The following is a 15,638-nucleotide window of genomic DNA, read 5'->3' on the forward strand; positions in this document are numbered from 1 at the left end:
ATGTGTATTTTTTTTCCCAAGAAAAATAATTGCCTTCCTAATTAATTAATTAATTAATGACGAGGACGATTTATTTGTCCTATTTTCCCCACAATGCGGCTGCAACCCCGCCGTGAGCCTTTCATTAGAACTCCATATCCCAGGAACACCAGCAGGAAATCAACAATCCCTTTTGCGCGAAAACGCAATTTTGTGAGTGTCTACTCGTGCTTATTATTTTCATAATTTACCTTAACGATAATTAACTAGCTAGTTACTATCGAACTATTTGGCTAGTTACATTGTTTACCGAATATGTGCATACATTTAGATATATAGCTACCAAACTGCTTGCTGTGCACTAACCCGCCAACTATCGTTAGCTAACTAGCTAGCTCGCTAAATACAGTAAGTAAGCTGTCTAACGTGTTTTCTTCGACATTTCAACTAGCTAGCTAAGTAGCTAGTCAGCATAAGCTAACTAGCGAGTCAGCATAAGTGTTGGAGCAGTCATTCACACTAGTACTAGAAGGGATTATAGCTAACTCGTCTTGAACCCACACGCGATGGCAGATTGGAGTAGGCTTGCATGAAAACAAACCATTTTTAAATTGTAGCTAGATAGCGAAAGTTAACATTGTAACAATGTAGCCATTTGTCATCCGCCCAGCCAGACATAATACTGAAGACGTTGATAGATAATAATTTTGACAACGTTGTTGATTATCTGTGCAATTTGGTTGAGTTGTCTGTTTTTTTAATGTAATTATTTTCTCCAGATAAAATCAATGTCCTCCCCAATTGGAGCAAATGATGATGAAGATGAGGTGGAGTTTGTGTCAGTAAGTGATTTATCATTTGTAGGAACAAGGTTCAAAGGTTTTTCTACTAGCTATGTTGCCATTCACCTTTCCAGGAAAGTTAGGGGTAATAATTAACATTAAACATTTTCATCCAATGTATTAGTTTAAATGAAATTGACCATGACTTGGTTAGTGTGAGTCAGTATATTTTTTTATAACTGTCAAGAAAAAAAACAGACCTTTTAAGACCGTGTCCAAAAGAGTCAAGTGTTTGAATGACACAGTATCAGACAGTGTCTCATCCATTTAACTGTCTTGTTTTAGGAGGCTCCACTCAGACCTGTACTGGAATGTATTGATTTACTGAGTGATGGGGAAGATGATGGAAGTTTACCCACAGCCGAGACAGTGAGTGTGTCAAGTGAAAGATAATAATACATTTAATACAAACTGTAATGACATGGAAAGGTGGTTGGAAGACCAGTTCAAAAAAGTTACATGTTATTGTTATGTATGTAATATGTTTTTGTGTACCTTTTTTGTATTATTGTTAAGATTCAAGATGAGATTGACCGACAGAAAGCTCAGGTCACCTCCACTTTGGACAGATTAGCTCGCCAAGTGGCTGTGGCGAATAAGGAAAGAGTAGAGAAGTGCAAAGCCTTCAAGGTAAGGACAAAATGTAAAACTGGTATGATCATATTAGCCATTGCAGCTTGTTGTGTATTTGTCTTTTGTGGGTGCTATTGTCTCTTTTCACAGTTCTTCATATTGGTCATGCTTGCCTTATTTCAGGAGAAGCAAATCTCACAAAAGGCTCATGGACGGCAGGAGCTGGCATTTAGTCCCAATGGTAACGCATACGACGCCAAGCACTGTGTGGATATGTGGTTAAAGATGCCAGGTAATGTATTATAGTTAGCCTTGGAAGTTTTAAATTATTTTTTACTTCAGATCTGGGCCCGTGTTCAAAACTGATCCTAGATCAGCACTCTTAAACTGAGATGCTTTGTGAACACGGCCCAGGAGTCAGCGCTACAGGCATACATTCAATTTCATTTAATTTGGTAGAAAAGCAGGATCTCAGTCTTACCATTGTCTGTTCTTAGGTGTGAAACCTGGGGTCATCAATACTGGAGCTAGCTGGAGACGCAGACAGGTCCCCTTTCCCACCAGTAGCTCATCCACACATACCTGTCCAGTGATCAACTGTGGTCGGGTTTATGACAACGTACCTCTCCTAGAAGGTCACTTGAAAAGGTTAAATTATGAGATTTCTATTTCTATATCGATTATACATAATAAACAACCTACTTTTAATTTAGCCCTGACAACCTTTTTTTTCTGTCTGCAGGTTTGACCACTCTCCTTGTGACCCGACCATCTACCTGAAAGGAAGCTCAACCGAGCTGTTTGCTTGTGTTGCTTGTGGTCTTCGTTTTGAAACCAAAGAAGCTTGGAAGGTGCATCAGCAGTCAAAGGTTGGTTATTATGCCTGTAAAATCAACTACTGTTAGAAATGGCTGCACTTTCAATTGTGTTCAGTCACCGCTGTCATTCAAATGTGCTCTATGCAGTAATTAGACCTACCAATAGCCCTAAAGTAAAGGAATCAAATACCATTAGGGAAACATTTAATTTCTGAATGCCGTTTTGGTAGTCCGGTCGACCACCTTCACACAGTGGTGCCTTCCTGTTTGGTTCTCAGTAGGAGGTTGAAAACATAAACAGTGTAACAATACTTCACATTCCTGCAACATATTTTGTTATTGGATGGAGGACCTCAAAGTGATCACTAAGAAAATGTATGCACACATGACTGTAAGTCGCTTTGGATAAAAGCGTCAGCTAAATGGCATTTATTATTATTATTATATTATAAAATAGTGTTGACATCTATCACTACCAAAGCAGTAGAGAGCAGCATTTAGCTGTGACCCAAATAAAAAATGGAATGTTATTTGATTTGTCACATGCTTTGTAAACAGGTGTAGACGCAGTGAAAATACTTACGGGTCCTTTTCCAGCAATGCAGAGAAAAATATCAAATGTGTGTGCATATAGTCAGTACAAGAGAGTTGGTGCAAAAAAGGGTCAATGCCGGTAGTCCGGGTAGCCATTTGATTAGCTATTTAGCAGCCTTGTTTAGCAGTCTTATGGTTGGGGTAGAAGTTGTTCAGGGTTTTGTTGGTTCCAGACTGTGCACTGGTCTTGCTAGCCTTGCGGTAGTAGAGAGAACAGCCCATTGTCAATTTTTTGCGATTTCGACTGGGGGGGGTACCGAATCCGATTATTGGGGTGGACAACTTACTGATATATCTGCCGAAATACTATTTTACAGCGAGGAACTGAAAAACAGAAATTTTTCCCACGTGGAATTTTCATAAATTGCCATCCAAAAGAGACATTGTCCAATAACTATGCTTCAAATGTTGATTTCATACATTGTGACAAAAATATGAAAGCAACAATTTCAAAGATTTAACTGTGTTACAGTTCATATAAGCAAATCAGTAATTTGAAATAATTTAATTGGGCCCTATTCTATGGATTTCACATGACTGGGCAGGGGTGCAGCCATGGGTGGGCCTTGGAGGGCATTTTCACCTAGGGGTGTACTCACTTTTGTTGCCAGCGGTTTAGACATTAATGGCTGTGTTGAGTTATTTTGAGGGGACAGCAAATTTACACTGTTATACAAGCTGTACACTCACTACTTTACATTGCAGCAAAGTGTCATTTTTTTCAGTGTTGTCACATGAAAAGATATACTAAAATATTTACAAAAATGTGAGGGGTGTACTCACTTTTGTGATGTACTGTATATCCATGACCTTGTTCAGCCACGACTCTGAGAAATAGGATAGTCTCAAACTAGTTTGTTCTTCAGTGATTGCCATACAATTGTCTCTTAAACTAAAATAAGGATATTAAAGTATTAATTTATTTTAAACCACAGATGTTGGATACAGATTTCAATCCGGACAAAGTCTTACATTTGTACTGTGTGTTACAATTCTCTATTCTTGTTTTCTTAAGCTGTCCTTCCCTGATGAAGACCATGACCACACTCAGACCTGCCAGCCGATCGTGTGCTTCGCCTGCCCTGCCTGCTATCTCCTCTTTTACATCAGGGACGAGTGCCTCCAGCATATGTCGGCCAAAAACCACTTCTCTCAGTCCATCGTCATGAGTGGTAAGCCTCAACTGCCTGTTCCACTGTAAATCATCTTTAGTCATATATACAGTGGGGCAAAAAATGTATTTAGTCAGCCACCAATTATGCAAGTTCTCCCACTTAAAAAGATGAGAGGCCTGTAATTTTCATCATAGGTACACTTCAACTATGACAGACAAAATGAGAAAAAAAATCCAGAAAATCACATTGTAGGATTTTTAATGAATTTATTTGCAAATTATGGTGGAAAAAAAGAATTTGGTCACCTACAAACAAGCAGGATTTCTGGCCCTCACAGACCTGTAACTTATTCTTTAAGAGGCTCCTCTGTCCTCCACTCGTTACCTGTATTAATGGCACCTGTTTGAACTTGTTATCAGTATAAAAGACACCTGTCCACAACCTCAAACAGTCACACTCCAAACTCCACTATGGCCAAGACCAAAGAGCTGTCAAAGGACACCAGAAACAAAATTGTAGACCTGCACCAGGCTGGGAAGACTGAATCTGCAATCGGTAAGCAGCTTGGTTTGAAGAAATCAACTGTGGGAGCAATTATTAAGAAATGGAAGACATACAAGACCACTGATAATCTCCCTCAATCTGGGGCTCCACGCAAGATCTCACCCAGTGGGGTCAAAATGATCACAAGAACAGTGAGCAAAAATCCCAGAACCACACGGGGGGGGACCTAGTGAATGACCTGCCGAGAGCTGGGACCAGAGTAACAAAGCCTACCATCAGTAACGCACTACGCCGCCAGGGACTCAAATCCTGCAGTGCCAGACGTGTCCCCCTGCTTAAGGCAGTACATGTCCAGGCCCGTCTGAAGTTTGCTAGAGAGCATTTGGATGATCCAGAAGAAGATTGGGAGAATGTCATATGGTCAAAATATAACTTTTTGGTAAAAACTCAACTCGTCGTGTTTGGAGGACAAAGAATGCTGAGTTGCATCCAAAGAACACCATACCTACTGTGAAGCATGGGGGTGGAAACATCATGCTTTGGGGCTGTTTTTCTGCAAAGGGACCAGGATGACTGATCCGTGTAAAGGAAAGAATGAATGGGGCCATGTATCGTGCGATTTAAAAAAATATATATATATATATATTTTTTTATTATTTATTTATTTTTGAGTGAAAACCTCCTTCCATCAGCAAGGGCATTAAGATGATTAAGAAGATTAAACATGGCTGGGTCTTTCAGCATGACAATGATCCCAAACATACCGCCCGGGCAAAAAAGGAGTGGCTTCGTAAGAAGCATTTCAAGGTCCTGGAGTGGCCTAGCCAGTCTCTAGATCTCAACCCCATAGAAAATCTTTGGAGGGAGTTGAAAGTCTGTGTTGCCCAGCAACAGCCCCAAAACATCACTGCTCTAGAGGAGATCTACATGGAGGAATGGGCCAAAATATCAGCAACAGTGTGTGAAAACCTTGTGAAGTCTTACAGAAAATGTTTGACCTCTGTCATTGCCAACAAAGGGTATATAACAAAGTATTGAGATAAACCTTTGTTATTGACCAAATACTTATTTTCCACCATAATTTGCAAATTCATTAAAAATCCTACAATGTGATTTTCTGGAATTTTTTCTCATTTTGTCTGTCATAGTTGAAGTGTACCTATGATGAAAATTACAGGCCTCTCATCTTTTTAAGTGGGAGAACTTGCACAATTGGTGGCTGACTAAATACTTTTTTGCCCCACTGTATACAGTGAGGGGAAAAAAGTATTTGATCCCCTGCTGATTTTGTAGGTTTGCCCACTGACAAAGAAATGATCAGTCTATAATTTTAATGGTAGATTTATTTGAACAGTGGGAGACAGAATAACAACAAAAAAATCTAGAAAAAACGCATGTCAAAAATGTTAGAAATTGATTTGCATTTTGATGAGGGAAATAAGTATTTGACCCCCTCTCAATCAGAAGGATTTCTGGCTCCCAGGTGTCTTTCATACAGGTAACGAGCTGAGATTAGGAGCACACTCTTAGGGGGAGTGCTGCTAATCTCAGTTTGTTACCTGTATAAAAGACACCTGTCCACAGAAGCAATCAATCAATCAGATTCCAAACTCTCCACCATGGCCAAGACCAAAGAGCTCTCCAAGGATGTCAGGGACAAGATTGTAGACCGACACAAGGCTGGAATGGGCTACAAGACCATCGCCAAGCAGCTTGGTGAGAAGGTGACAACAGTTGATGCGATTATTCGCAAATGGAAGAAACACAAATTAACTTTCAATCTCCCTCAGCCTTGGGCTCCATGCAAGATCTCACCTCGTGGAGTTGCAATGATCATGAGAATGGTGAGGAATCAGCCCAGAACTACATGGGAGGATCTTGTCAATGATCTCAAGGCAGCTGGGACCATAGTCACCAAGAAAACAATTGGTAACATACTACGCCGTGAAGGACTAAAATCCTGCAGCGCCCGCAAGGTCCCCCTGCTCAAGAAAGCACATATACATGCCCGTCTGAAGTTTGCCACTGAACATCTGAATGATTCAGAGGACAACTGGGTGGAAGTGTTGTGGTCAGATGAGACCAAAATGGAGCTCTTTGGCATCAACTCAACTCGCCATGTTTAGAGGACGAGGAATGCTGCCTATGACCCCAAGAACACCATACCCACCGTCAAACATAGAGGTGGAAACATAATGCTTTGGGGGTGTTTTTCTGCTAAGGGGACAGGACAAATTCACCGCATCAAAGGGACGATGGACGGGGCCATGTACCGTCAAATATTGGGTGAGAACCTCCTTCGCTCCGCCAGGGCATTGAAAATGGGTCGTGGATGGGTATTCCAGCATGACAATGACCCAAAACACACGGCCAAAGCAACAAAGGTGCGGCTCAAGAAGAAGCACATTAACGTCCTGGAGTGGCCTAGCCAGTCTCCAGACCTTTATCCCATAGAAAATCTGTGGAAGGAGCTGAAAGTTCGAGTTGCCAAACGTCAGCCTGGAAACCTTAATGACTTGAAGCAGATCTGCAAAGAGGAGTGGGACAAAACCCCTCCTGAGATGTGTGCAAACCTGGTGGCCAACTACAAGGAACGTCTGACCTCTGATTGCCAACAAGGGTTTTGTCACCAAGTACTAAGTCATGTTTTGCAGCGGGGTCAAATACTTATTTCCCTCATTAAAATGCAAATCAATTTATAACATTTTTGATGTGCGCTTTTTCAGGATTTTTTTTTTGTTATTCTGTCTCTCACTGTTCAAAAAAACCTACCATTAAAATTATAGACTGATCATTTCTTTGTCAGTGGGCAAATGTACAAAATCAGCAGGGGATCAAATACTTTTTTCCCTCGCTATATATATATTTACAAGGATATTAATCAGTGTCAATGCTAGATATTACGCACCGGGTAATTTGTATTTAAGCAGGAAGATCAAATATTTGTGTTATATGGACTTTTTTAATGTTATTTTTTAATGCAGTTTGTCATTTCTATAGAGCAAATATTTTGTGTGAATGAATAGTGCTTGGTCAGGATAACACTGCTATAAAATACCATTTTATTTGTCACATGCACCGATTACAACCTTACCATGAAATGCTTACTTAACCAACAATGCAGCTCAAGAAATTGTTATTTCTTTGTATCCTCCATTGAAACGTGTAACCAGATATTTTATTCTCTTTCTGGATAAAAGAAACTAAAGGGACAGCATTGCCAGTTCCTTTCCCACGATATGCAAAGAATCGTCTCATTGCTTTGTGTAAGGAAGTTTCATTCAGTGTGAGATGTACAACATGCCAGAAGGGGCTTAACTCACACATGGAAGCACAGGCCCACTTCAAGTAAGTATGTGTTATTAGTATACTTTTAAAGTCAGTATGGTGTTAATGTACATGCAATTACATGGTTGTTAAATAGGCAGTGTAGGTACATATTGTTACACACTGATTTATTGTCTTATACACAGACAAACAAAAATAACCATGGACATACATATTTAACACATCATTGATTTATAGAGAGTGGCACCCTCTTTCCAATAGCTAAAAATACGAAGCTTCTGCACATGTGCGGGATTCCCTACTTTACACAGTCTCTGCTCTACTTGTTCGGCTGCCCAGAGAACAGGCTACTCTGGTGAATTTCAGTGATGAATGGTGCTCGCTTAATAAAGTTCGATCAAAGCTGAATCAATGTCTGCAAGAGCCTTTGGCACCGCAGCCTCGGCCTTGATTATAACCCTCACTTCCATCATATGGATAATAGGGCTTTGACGATATCAGTATTGCAATATTCTTCGAATGGCAAAAATGGAAATATGTAATATATTGTGTGCTGTAGCTTGGAAAATAAATAAATGTGACTCTGGATCACAACATGATGTTTGTTTCCAACATTCGGCTGTTTTCCTAAAGAAGTTTTGTTGCCTTGCCACGATACTGAGTATCGCAATATTGGTATCGTTCCGGCCCTAATGGATAGATCTCATTTGTAATTTCGTTAATGTTATCTCTGTTTGTTCCCTTCTGCCTCAGTGTGCAGTGCAGACAGGGCGCTGCCAAGGCTGAGGCAGAGAAAACAGTGGTGCAGGTCATGAAACAACTACAAGTGCTGGGCCAGTGCGCTGTGTGTCGCAAACTGTTCCTCAACCAAGGTGATGTTGAGAGGCATAAAGAATTGAGTCAGCACAATACTGAGGTCAACTGCTCCATGGAAAAGGCAATTCTGCTCTACAGCAATTTCTATGAAATCCAACACGCCAAGAGGGCTGCAGCGACTTCACGGCCCAAACAGTCAAAAGGTCCTGTAACCCCCTCTCAGAAGAGGGACAAGGAAAGAGGTGATTCTGTTGGATCCCCAGCCAAGCGCCAGAGATGCGGGGGAGCTTTGAATGGCAGCGCTGGGCCCTCAAGGAGTTGCTTGATAGTGGCATGGTTTTGTGAGTGTGGCCAGCGCTTTTCAGAGGAGGCCACTGCCAGCAAGCACCTTTTTGCTGCCAATCATATCTTCCATCAATGTGGCGTGTGTGGAAAGCATATGGGCGAGTCGTCCATCACTCGCCTGCACATGAGCCGTTTTCACGGCGGTGCCCACCTCTCAAACTTCCTCTTTCACTGCCGGCTGTGCAAGGTTGACATGCCGCGTCACGAGGACATCCTGTTGCATGTGTCAGAGGCCCACAGTGGACACACTTACTTCAGGGAGAGAGCGGTATCGGACGAGGAGCCTGCTCCCATTCACTATGCCAAACCCTCCACCAGTGGCAGACCCAGCGCCCTCACTGATATCAGGACTAGAACTACAACTCCCACACCTCCTCCCAAACAGGATGAGAGGTGGATTTGCAGGATGTGTGAAGACATCTTTAACTCGGAGCGAGCTGTGCACAAGCACTGCAGAGACGTGAGCAACCACAGTTTCCAGAGATTTTCCTGTGGCCACTGCCCACAGAAGTACTTCAAGGAGGCCACAGTACGCAGGCACTGTGTGAACGAGCACAGCAACCAAATAGTGACGCGGTACTTCTGCGGGCTCTGTGACAGCATGGAGTATGACACTGAGGGGGAGTTCCAAGAGCACTATAGGGGCCTTCACAGTAAGGACTACTACCGCATGGATGACCCTGAGGTTGATAGACCCATTGAGGCCGAAAACTCCAAATCCAGTCCATTGGCAACAGCCAGTGACAGGCATGAATGTCTCTGTCCATGCATGTCATCAGAAAAGGACAAAGATGAAAGGAAGGCTACCTTCACACGATGCATGAAGCGGCTATCCAGTGAAGACGAATGCAGCTACGTGTGTGTACCATGCAACGTCCAGGTGTCCTCCTTTTCCCAGATAAAGACTCATGTCCACACTCAACACAAAGCCTTGGGGCTAGAGAATACCTTTGACGTGGTGTGTGGATCCTGTCAGGAGAGTCATAAGGACGTTCCCAGTTTCCATAACCACTACCACTCCCAGCACTGCCCTCTGGAGCCATGCTCAAGCTCCAGGGATGGAGGTGAGAGTCGTATGGGGAAGGCAGCAGCTTCCTCCGCTGTCAAGACATTGGTTGCTATGGAGATCAAACCAGAAGTGAATGGCAAGTCTGCTTTGGACTACCTTCCATGATTAATTTCCACTGCACTGACCTTCCTGCTCCTAGAAAACTGATTTGATTTGTTACTGTATTTTTATTTTATAGAGGAGTTTGAAGATGTGAAACATGCCATTGCTATGAACTTGGATGAGGTCAGAGATGACACTGAAGCTCATGGAGGTGATTATTTTCTTGTCTTCCCATTTGTTCAGTGATTTGGTAAATGACATCTGCCGTAGCCATTATATAGCTATAGAAGGTTTCTTGGACATTTGGGGGTTTTTAAACAGAGAATCTCTTGTTTTTTGCACATTTTCCTTGTTTCAGGTGAATCTGATGAGGAGATGAAGCGTGCCTTGGCTTTAAGTGTGGAAGAAGCAAGAGAGCCAACTGATGTTGATATTGGTGTGTAACACCTTTACTTATCTTTGTTTATTTGAGGATATTTTCATTAGTTACATTTGCTTTAACCGTTTGCACGATGCCTTGTTTGAATGTCCAGAAAGGTTCTGTCTGTCAGCTTTGAAGCTGTTGCCCAGGCCATGTAGGTGTAGCAAAATAAAAACAAGATGATACTTCTCTTTTTTACCAGCATTACATGCTTGAAGAATAACCTCGGTGTGAGTATGTCTAATCAAATCATAGTAACATTAAATGCACACTGGGACATTCAGATAGTTGGTGGTTTGTAGTTGCTGTAGAGAACTGTGTGAACACTTTTTGGATGGTTTTGAGATTGTCACAACACTAGACACTGACCAAGTTATGTGCTGCAGCATGTCTTATTGAAGTTGACCTTATTTGATATTGTTTCTGTTTCTCCTTCCTTCCCAACAAATCTTCACAGAGATGGAGGAAGCGCTCAAAAGAAGCCTTTTGGAATACTGATCAGCGAATGTTATTTTCTGGGAACCTGTCATTCATTTGGTTTATGGCATTTTATGTTTTATGTGTAACATATCAGCTACTTTCAACAACACTTCAAGACAGGGTTGGACCGATGTGATTACACAGTAATAACTAGTAACAACATTATTTGTGAACTATAAAGATTGAGGCATACCATGTATGCATCTTTATCACATGTTCAGAGCTTTTTATTTAATTTAATAAAGATGTTAATTATTTTCTCTTTCTTTGATGTTAAAATTTCAATCATTGGATGTCTGGATAATGTCAAATAAATTAGCGATGGTTCCCTCCCAAAAAATGTAACATACTTTTGTGGCACAGTCGATGCCACGCATGGCAACAGGCCAGGAGGTGGAGGGTTCGCCGACCACCACTGACGAGCTAACTCCCTGCCTGTTTCATTACATTACAGATCAAAGCCGTCTGCAGACAATGATCAGCTAAGTAGAAATCAGATGTTCAACATTTTGATGCTATATATATGCAACAAAAATATAAATATAATCCTAGTAAAAATTCCTTTTTTTAGGTCAGTTAGGATCACCACTTTGTTTTAAGAATGTGAAATGTCAGAATAATAGTAGAGAATTATTTCAGCTTTTATTTCTTTCATCACATTCCCAGTGGGTCAGAAGTATACAGACACTCAATTAGTATTTGGTAGCATTGCCTTTTTAAATTGTTTAACTTGGGTCAAACGTTTTGGGTAGCCTTGCTCAAGCTTCCCACAATAAGTTGGGTGAATTTTGGCCCATTCCTCCTGACAGAGCTGGTGTAACTGAGTCAGGTTTGTAGGCCTTGCTCGCACACACTTTTTCAGTTCTGCCCACAATTCTTCTATAGGATTGAGGTCGGGGCTTTGTGATGGCTTCTCCAAGACCCATTTGCGACCAAGCTTTAACTTCCTGACTAATGTCTTGGGAGATGTTGCTTCAATATATCCACATAATTTTCCATCCTCATGATGTCATCTATTTTGTGAAATGCACCAGTCCCTCCTGCAACAAAGCACCCCCACAACATGATGCTGCCACCCTAATGCTTCAAGGTTGGGATAGGCCTTGAAATACAAGGTAGGCCTTGAAATACAGGTACACCTCCAATTGACTCAAATTAGCCTATCAGAAGCTTCTAAAGCCATGACATTTTCTGAAATTTTCCAAGCTGTTTAAAGGCACAGTCAACTTAGTGTATGTAAACGTCTAACCCACTGGAATTGTGATAGTCATTTATAAGTGAAATAATTTGTTGGAAAATGACTTGTCATACACAAAGTAGATGTCCTAACCGACTTGCGAAAACTATAGTTAACAAGACGTTTGTCGAGTGGAAACAAGTTTTAATGACTCCGAAGTGTATGTAAACTTCTGACTTCAACTGTATGTACAGTGGGGCAAAAAAGTATTTAGTCAGCCAACAATTGTGCAAGTTCTCCCACTTAAAAAGATGAGAGAGGTCTGGTATTTTCATCATAGGTGCACTTCAACTATGACAGACATGAGAGAAGAAAATCACATTGTAGGATTTTTAATGAATTTATTTGTGTGACACACAGCCTGGGAGACAGATTTGGCTGTCAGACATCATTCTGGGATTAAATGGCCCACACCGGCTTTGATGCCCCATAGCTTTTTGCTCACAGTGAGGGATATTTAGCTTACTTATAAACAGACAATGAGCTCCAAACACAAACGAAAGCATGATGTTAGCATGACATATACAGTACAATCCCTTAGTGTTGCAATCACTAAAAACATTTGCTCTGTTCCACCATGGGATCTGCCGCCTCAGCCATACTGTCAATCTATCATCAATATGTCCACTTTTGTTATGTCGTGATTATGAGATAAGTACGTTGTGATCGACAAAACGAGGGAATACTTTTTTTTATTCATATGTCCCCCCGCCATGGTCATTCTACTGGCTGCAGTGCAGAAAGAATCCCATTTTCTTGAACGTTCCCGAAGTGTACTCCTCAATCCTGTCCGATGGGTTGGTTAGAACAGAAAGGGACGTTCCAGCCCATGTTTGGAAATGTTTACTCTGGGGCGCTATCTGTCAGACAGAAGCCTCTAGATTGCACTCCAGAGACCATCTCGTAGTGTACCGTAAGGTGTCCATTGGAATTGAATCTGGTGGGAGTTCATTATACTAACTAACCATGGCTCAAGCGAAAATCCACCACGCTAAAATGACTGAAGCGGCTAAAGGAAAATTCAGCAGATCAATGTCTATGGCAGATCGCTCTGGACAACTACTTGAAAGTTTGGACCAGCTGGAAATAAGGTATTTTACAGAAGGCTAGTCTAACGGCATGAATACTGTATGTAACGGTATCAGATTTTTTTTGTCTAGGAACTTTAAGGAACACACACAGTAGCCTATTAGGCTACACAATCTCTCCATGTGCCATGTGACAGCTGTTTTAAACGGATTCTAAACATAGAAAGGGTGACAGTGGAAGAAGGAAGAAAGTTCCCCGAATACACGTGTGCACACTAAAGTGCAGAATATGACCATATCGTTTATCGTCTGGTTTATTTTAATATTTTACGGTGCCAGACTGTATTTATCCTCTAAAATAACAAACGAATAGCCTTATTTAAACAGTAATTAAAAAAACAAAAATAAACACTGAGAAAGTTGTAGCAATGGGATGATAATATGTTCACAACAGTCTCTGAGTCACGTAGGCCTACACTCACTATATTCTATCGAAATATCTCATGACAATGACATCTGTTTTAGGGTGGAGGCTTTACGTGAAGTCGCAACTTCAATGGAACAGGAGAGAGAGTGCTTACTGGATTTGATACAATCCATAAAGAACAGTGAAGAAATGCGCAGCATTTGTGACGGTAGGCTTTGTGTTGTTTGACAGTCATCAGATAACTTCTGCCTGATGACAACTTCATAGGCCTACATTTGGTTGAATTAAAAGGGACACTTAACTGGTTGAAATTCTGTTTTGAAGGGATAGTTCACGCCAATCAAAGTTTGTCAGATGTTTTTAGATCTAAAAATGGGTCTTGTGTTGAGTCCAAATCCTGTCATATCTTGTGCAAACCCAGCTATATAGCCTACCCCAATCCAAAATTAATGGTAAATGTAGACACCATGCAATTCCATTCGCTGTTCATCTTTTCCATTCATTTGGGGTGTTGGGAACATAGGCCTATAGCCGATCTACATTTTTGGCATAGACAGGAATTCTTGACATTAGAACTTGTTAGGTTTTTGTATGTCGGACAAACCTTTACTTTAGAGTCAACTGACCTGTTAACACCTACCTCTGATAGCATGGTCCTATATCTCTCTTTTTCAGGAGAGCGAGAGGAACTATCTTTAACTGCTAATCGTCTTCTGGGTAGGACGCTAACAGTTGAAATCTCAGTGGAAACCATAAGGAACTCCACACAGGAGGATGCGTTACACAAGGCTACCTCTTTGATTGATGAGATTGCAGCAAAGTTGCTTGACGACATGGATGGTGCCAGAAAGCGCCTGATGGCACTGCACGCTGCCTGTGTGACCGAAGCACCACCTGTTCCTATCGATTCAAAATTCCAGACGATCGTCATCACCTGCGCCTTGGAAGATCAGAAGAAAATCAAGAGGCGGCTTGAAACTCTGATAAGAAATGTGTATAATGCTGAGAAGAATATAAAGATAATGGATCATCAGAAAGTGGATGACTTAAACAGTGCCAATGGCAAATGATGGCACTCATACTGATTACCCCCCCCTAATAAAAATAGCTAGCAATGCTAACATTAGCTAGCTAAAATCCAGTGGTCTCCCCTTAATCTTAGCTAGCTAGCTAACGTTATACTGCATCTAACATCAATCTGGTAACATCAAAATGATGACAAAAGGTTTTCCTACTAATTATTTTCCTCCTTTAGAAATGTAATTGTATTTCCAAGACACAGTAATGCACTTTAGACTAAATCTTAATCGACGCCCAATCAGAAGACATGAGTAGAATGCTGTAGGGCACCTAAAACGAACGCTCAAAACAATATTGAGACGAAACGTGCCACCGATGATACTAACTGTCACATTCAAACAGTCACTACAAATTGCATATCAAATTATTGCACAGTCACATTTTTATTTTCTGAATGTGAAGTTACCTGCACACTGCCTTATCTAGTTGCAATAAACACAGGCTGTCACTCATTTAGGCATTTCAAAATGCATCTAAATGTTTTTTGTTTAATCATCTTAGTATGATCACTTACATCTTAAGTGTTAATCCTTGACATTGGTATCTATTGACACATGTTTTGCTACTCTCAGATCATTACAGTAAACCTGGATTATAGGTCACAACTTCACTCAAAACAGAAGGTTCATATCTTTATGTAGGGATGTGTTAGGTACGTATATAATTGAACAACCACTCCAGAAATAGCCAAAGTAACGGTATCTGTGAGAGCTCTTTGCTGTGGTCACAGACATCATTAGAGACAATGTACTATGCCAATACATCATAAATAGGCATTTCACATGCAGGTGCAAAGTGAGCAACATGCACAGCACATGCATATATGTAATACTAGGCAGTCATTTTAGATGTCCATTAACACACACATTTAGGTTTTTCAAAGCAAGTCACTGATGTTTTGAATAAATATGATTTATGTATTCCACTTGCTGAAAGACATTGTTATTCTACAATCTTTGGGGGATGGTCTCATTGCAATA

General features: G+C 41.0%; 2 protein-coding genes across 4 annotated transcripts; both read left to right on the forward strand.

Annotated features, from left to right (window-relative positions):
* Positions 1–66: 66 nt before the first annotated feature.
* LOC118398502 (E3 SUMO-protein ligase ZNF451-like) lies at positions 67–11,152 on the forward strand. Of its 3 annotated transcripts, XM_035793894.2 has the most exons (14): positions 68–192; positions 759–821; positions 1,107–1,190; positions 1,338–1,451; positions 1,578–1,686; positions 1,892–2,042; positions 2,137–2,263; positions 3,822–3,978; positions 7,626–7,773; positions 8,467–10,019; positions 10,122–10,196; positions 10,344–10,421; positions 10,609–10,636; positions 10,864–11,152. In XM_035793894.2, the coding sequence occupies exons 1-13, from the start codon at positions 94–96 to the stop codon at positions 10,620–10,622; spliced, it is 2,772 nt and encodes a 923-aa protein (XP_035649787.1). In that variant the 5' UTR covers positions 68–93; the 3' UTR covers positions 10,623–10,636; positions 10,864–11,152. The 3 variants fall into 3 exon arrangements, with proteins under 3 accessions (XP_035649796.1, XP_035649787.1, XP_035649805.1); XM_035793903.2 differs by lacking the exon at positions 10,609–10,636 and having other exon boundaries at positions 67–192; XM_035793912.1 differs by lacking the exons at positions 68–192; positions 10,609–10,636 and adding an exon at positions 199–387.
* Positions 11,153–12,459: 1,307 nt separating this feature from the next.
* On the forward strand, positions 12,460–15,583 carry LOC118398515 (BAG family molecular chaperone regulator 2-like). The gene is made up of 3 exons (XM_035793928.2): positions 12,460–13,214; positions 13,677–13,786; positions 14,254–15,583. The coding sequence occupies exons 1-3, from the start codon at positions 13,090–13,092 to the stop codon at positions 14,646–14,648; spliced, it is 630 nt and encodes a 209-aa protein (XP_035649821.1). The 5' UTR covers positions 12,460–13,089; the 3' UTR covers positions 14,649–15,583.
* The last annotated feature ends 55 nt before the right edge of the window (positions 15,584–15,638 follow it).

Source organism: Oncorhynchus keta, chromosome 2, assembly GCF_023373465.1.
Source record: "Oncorhynchus keta strain PuntledgeMale-10-30-2019 chromosome 2, Oket_V2, whole genome shotgun sequence".
Taxonomy (NCBI): Eukaryota; Metazoa; Chordata; class Actinopteri; order Salmoniformes; family Salmonidae; genus Oncorhynchus; species Oncorhynchus keta.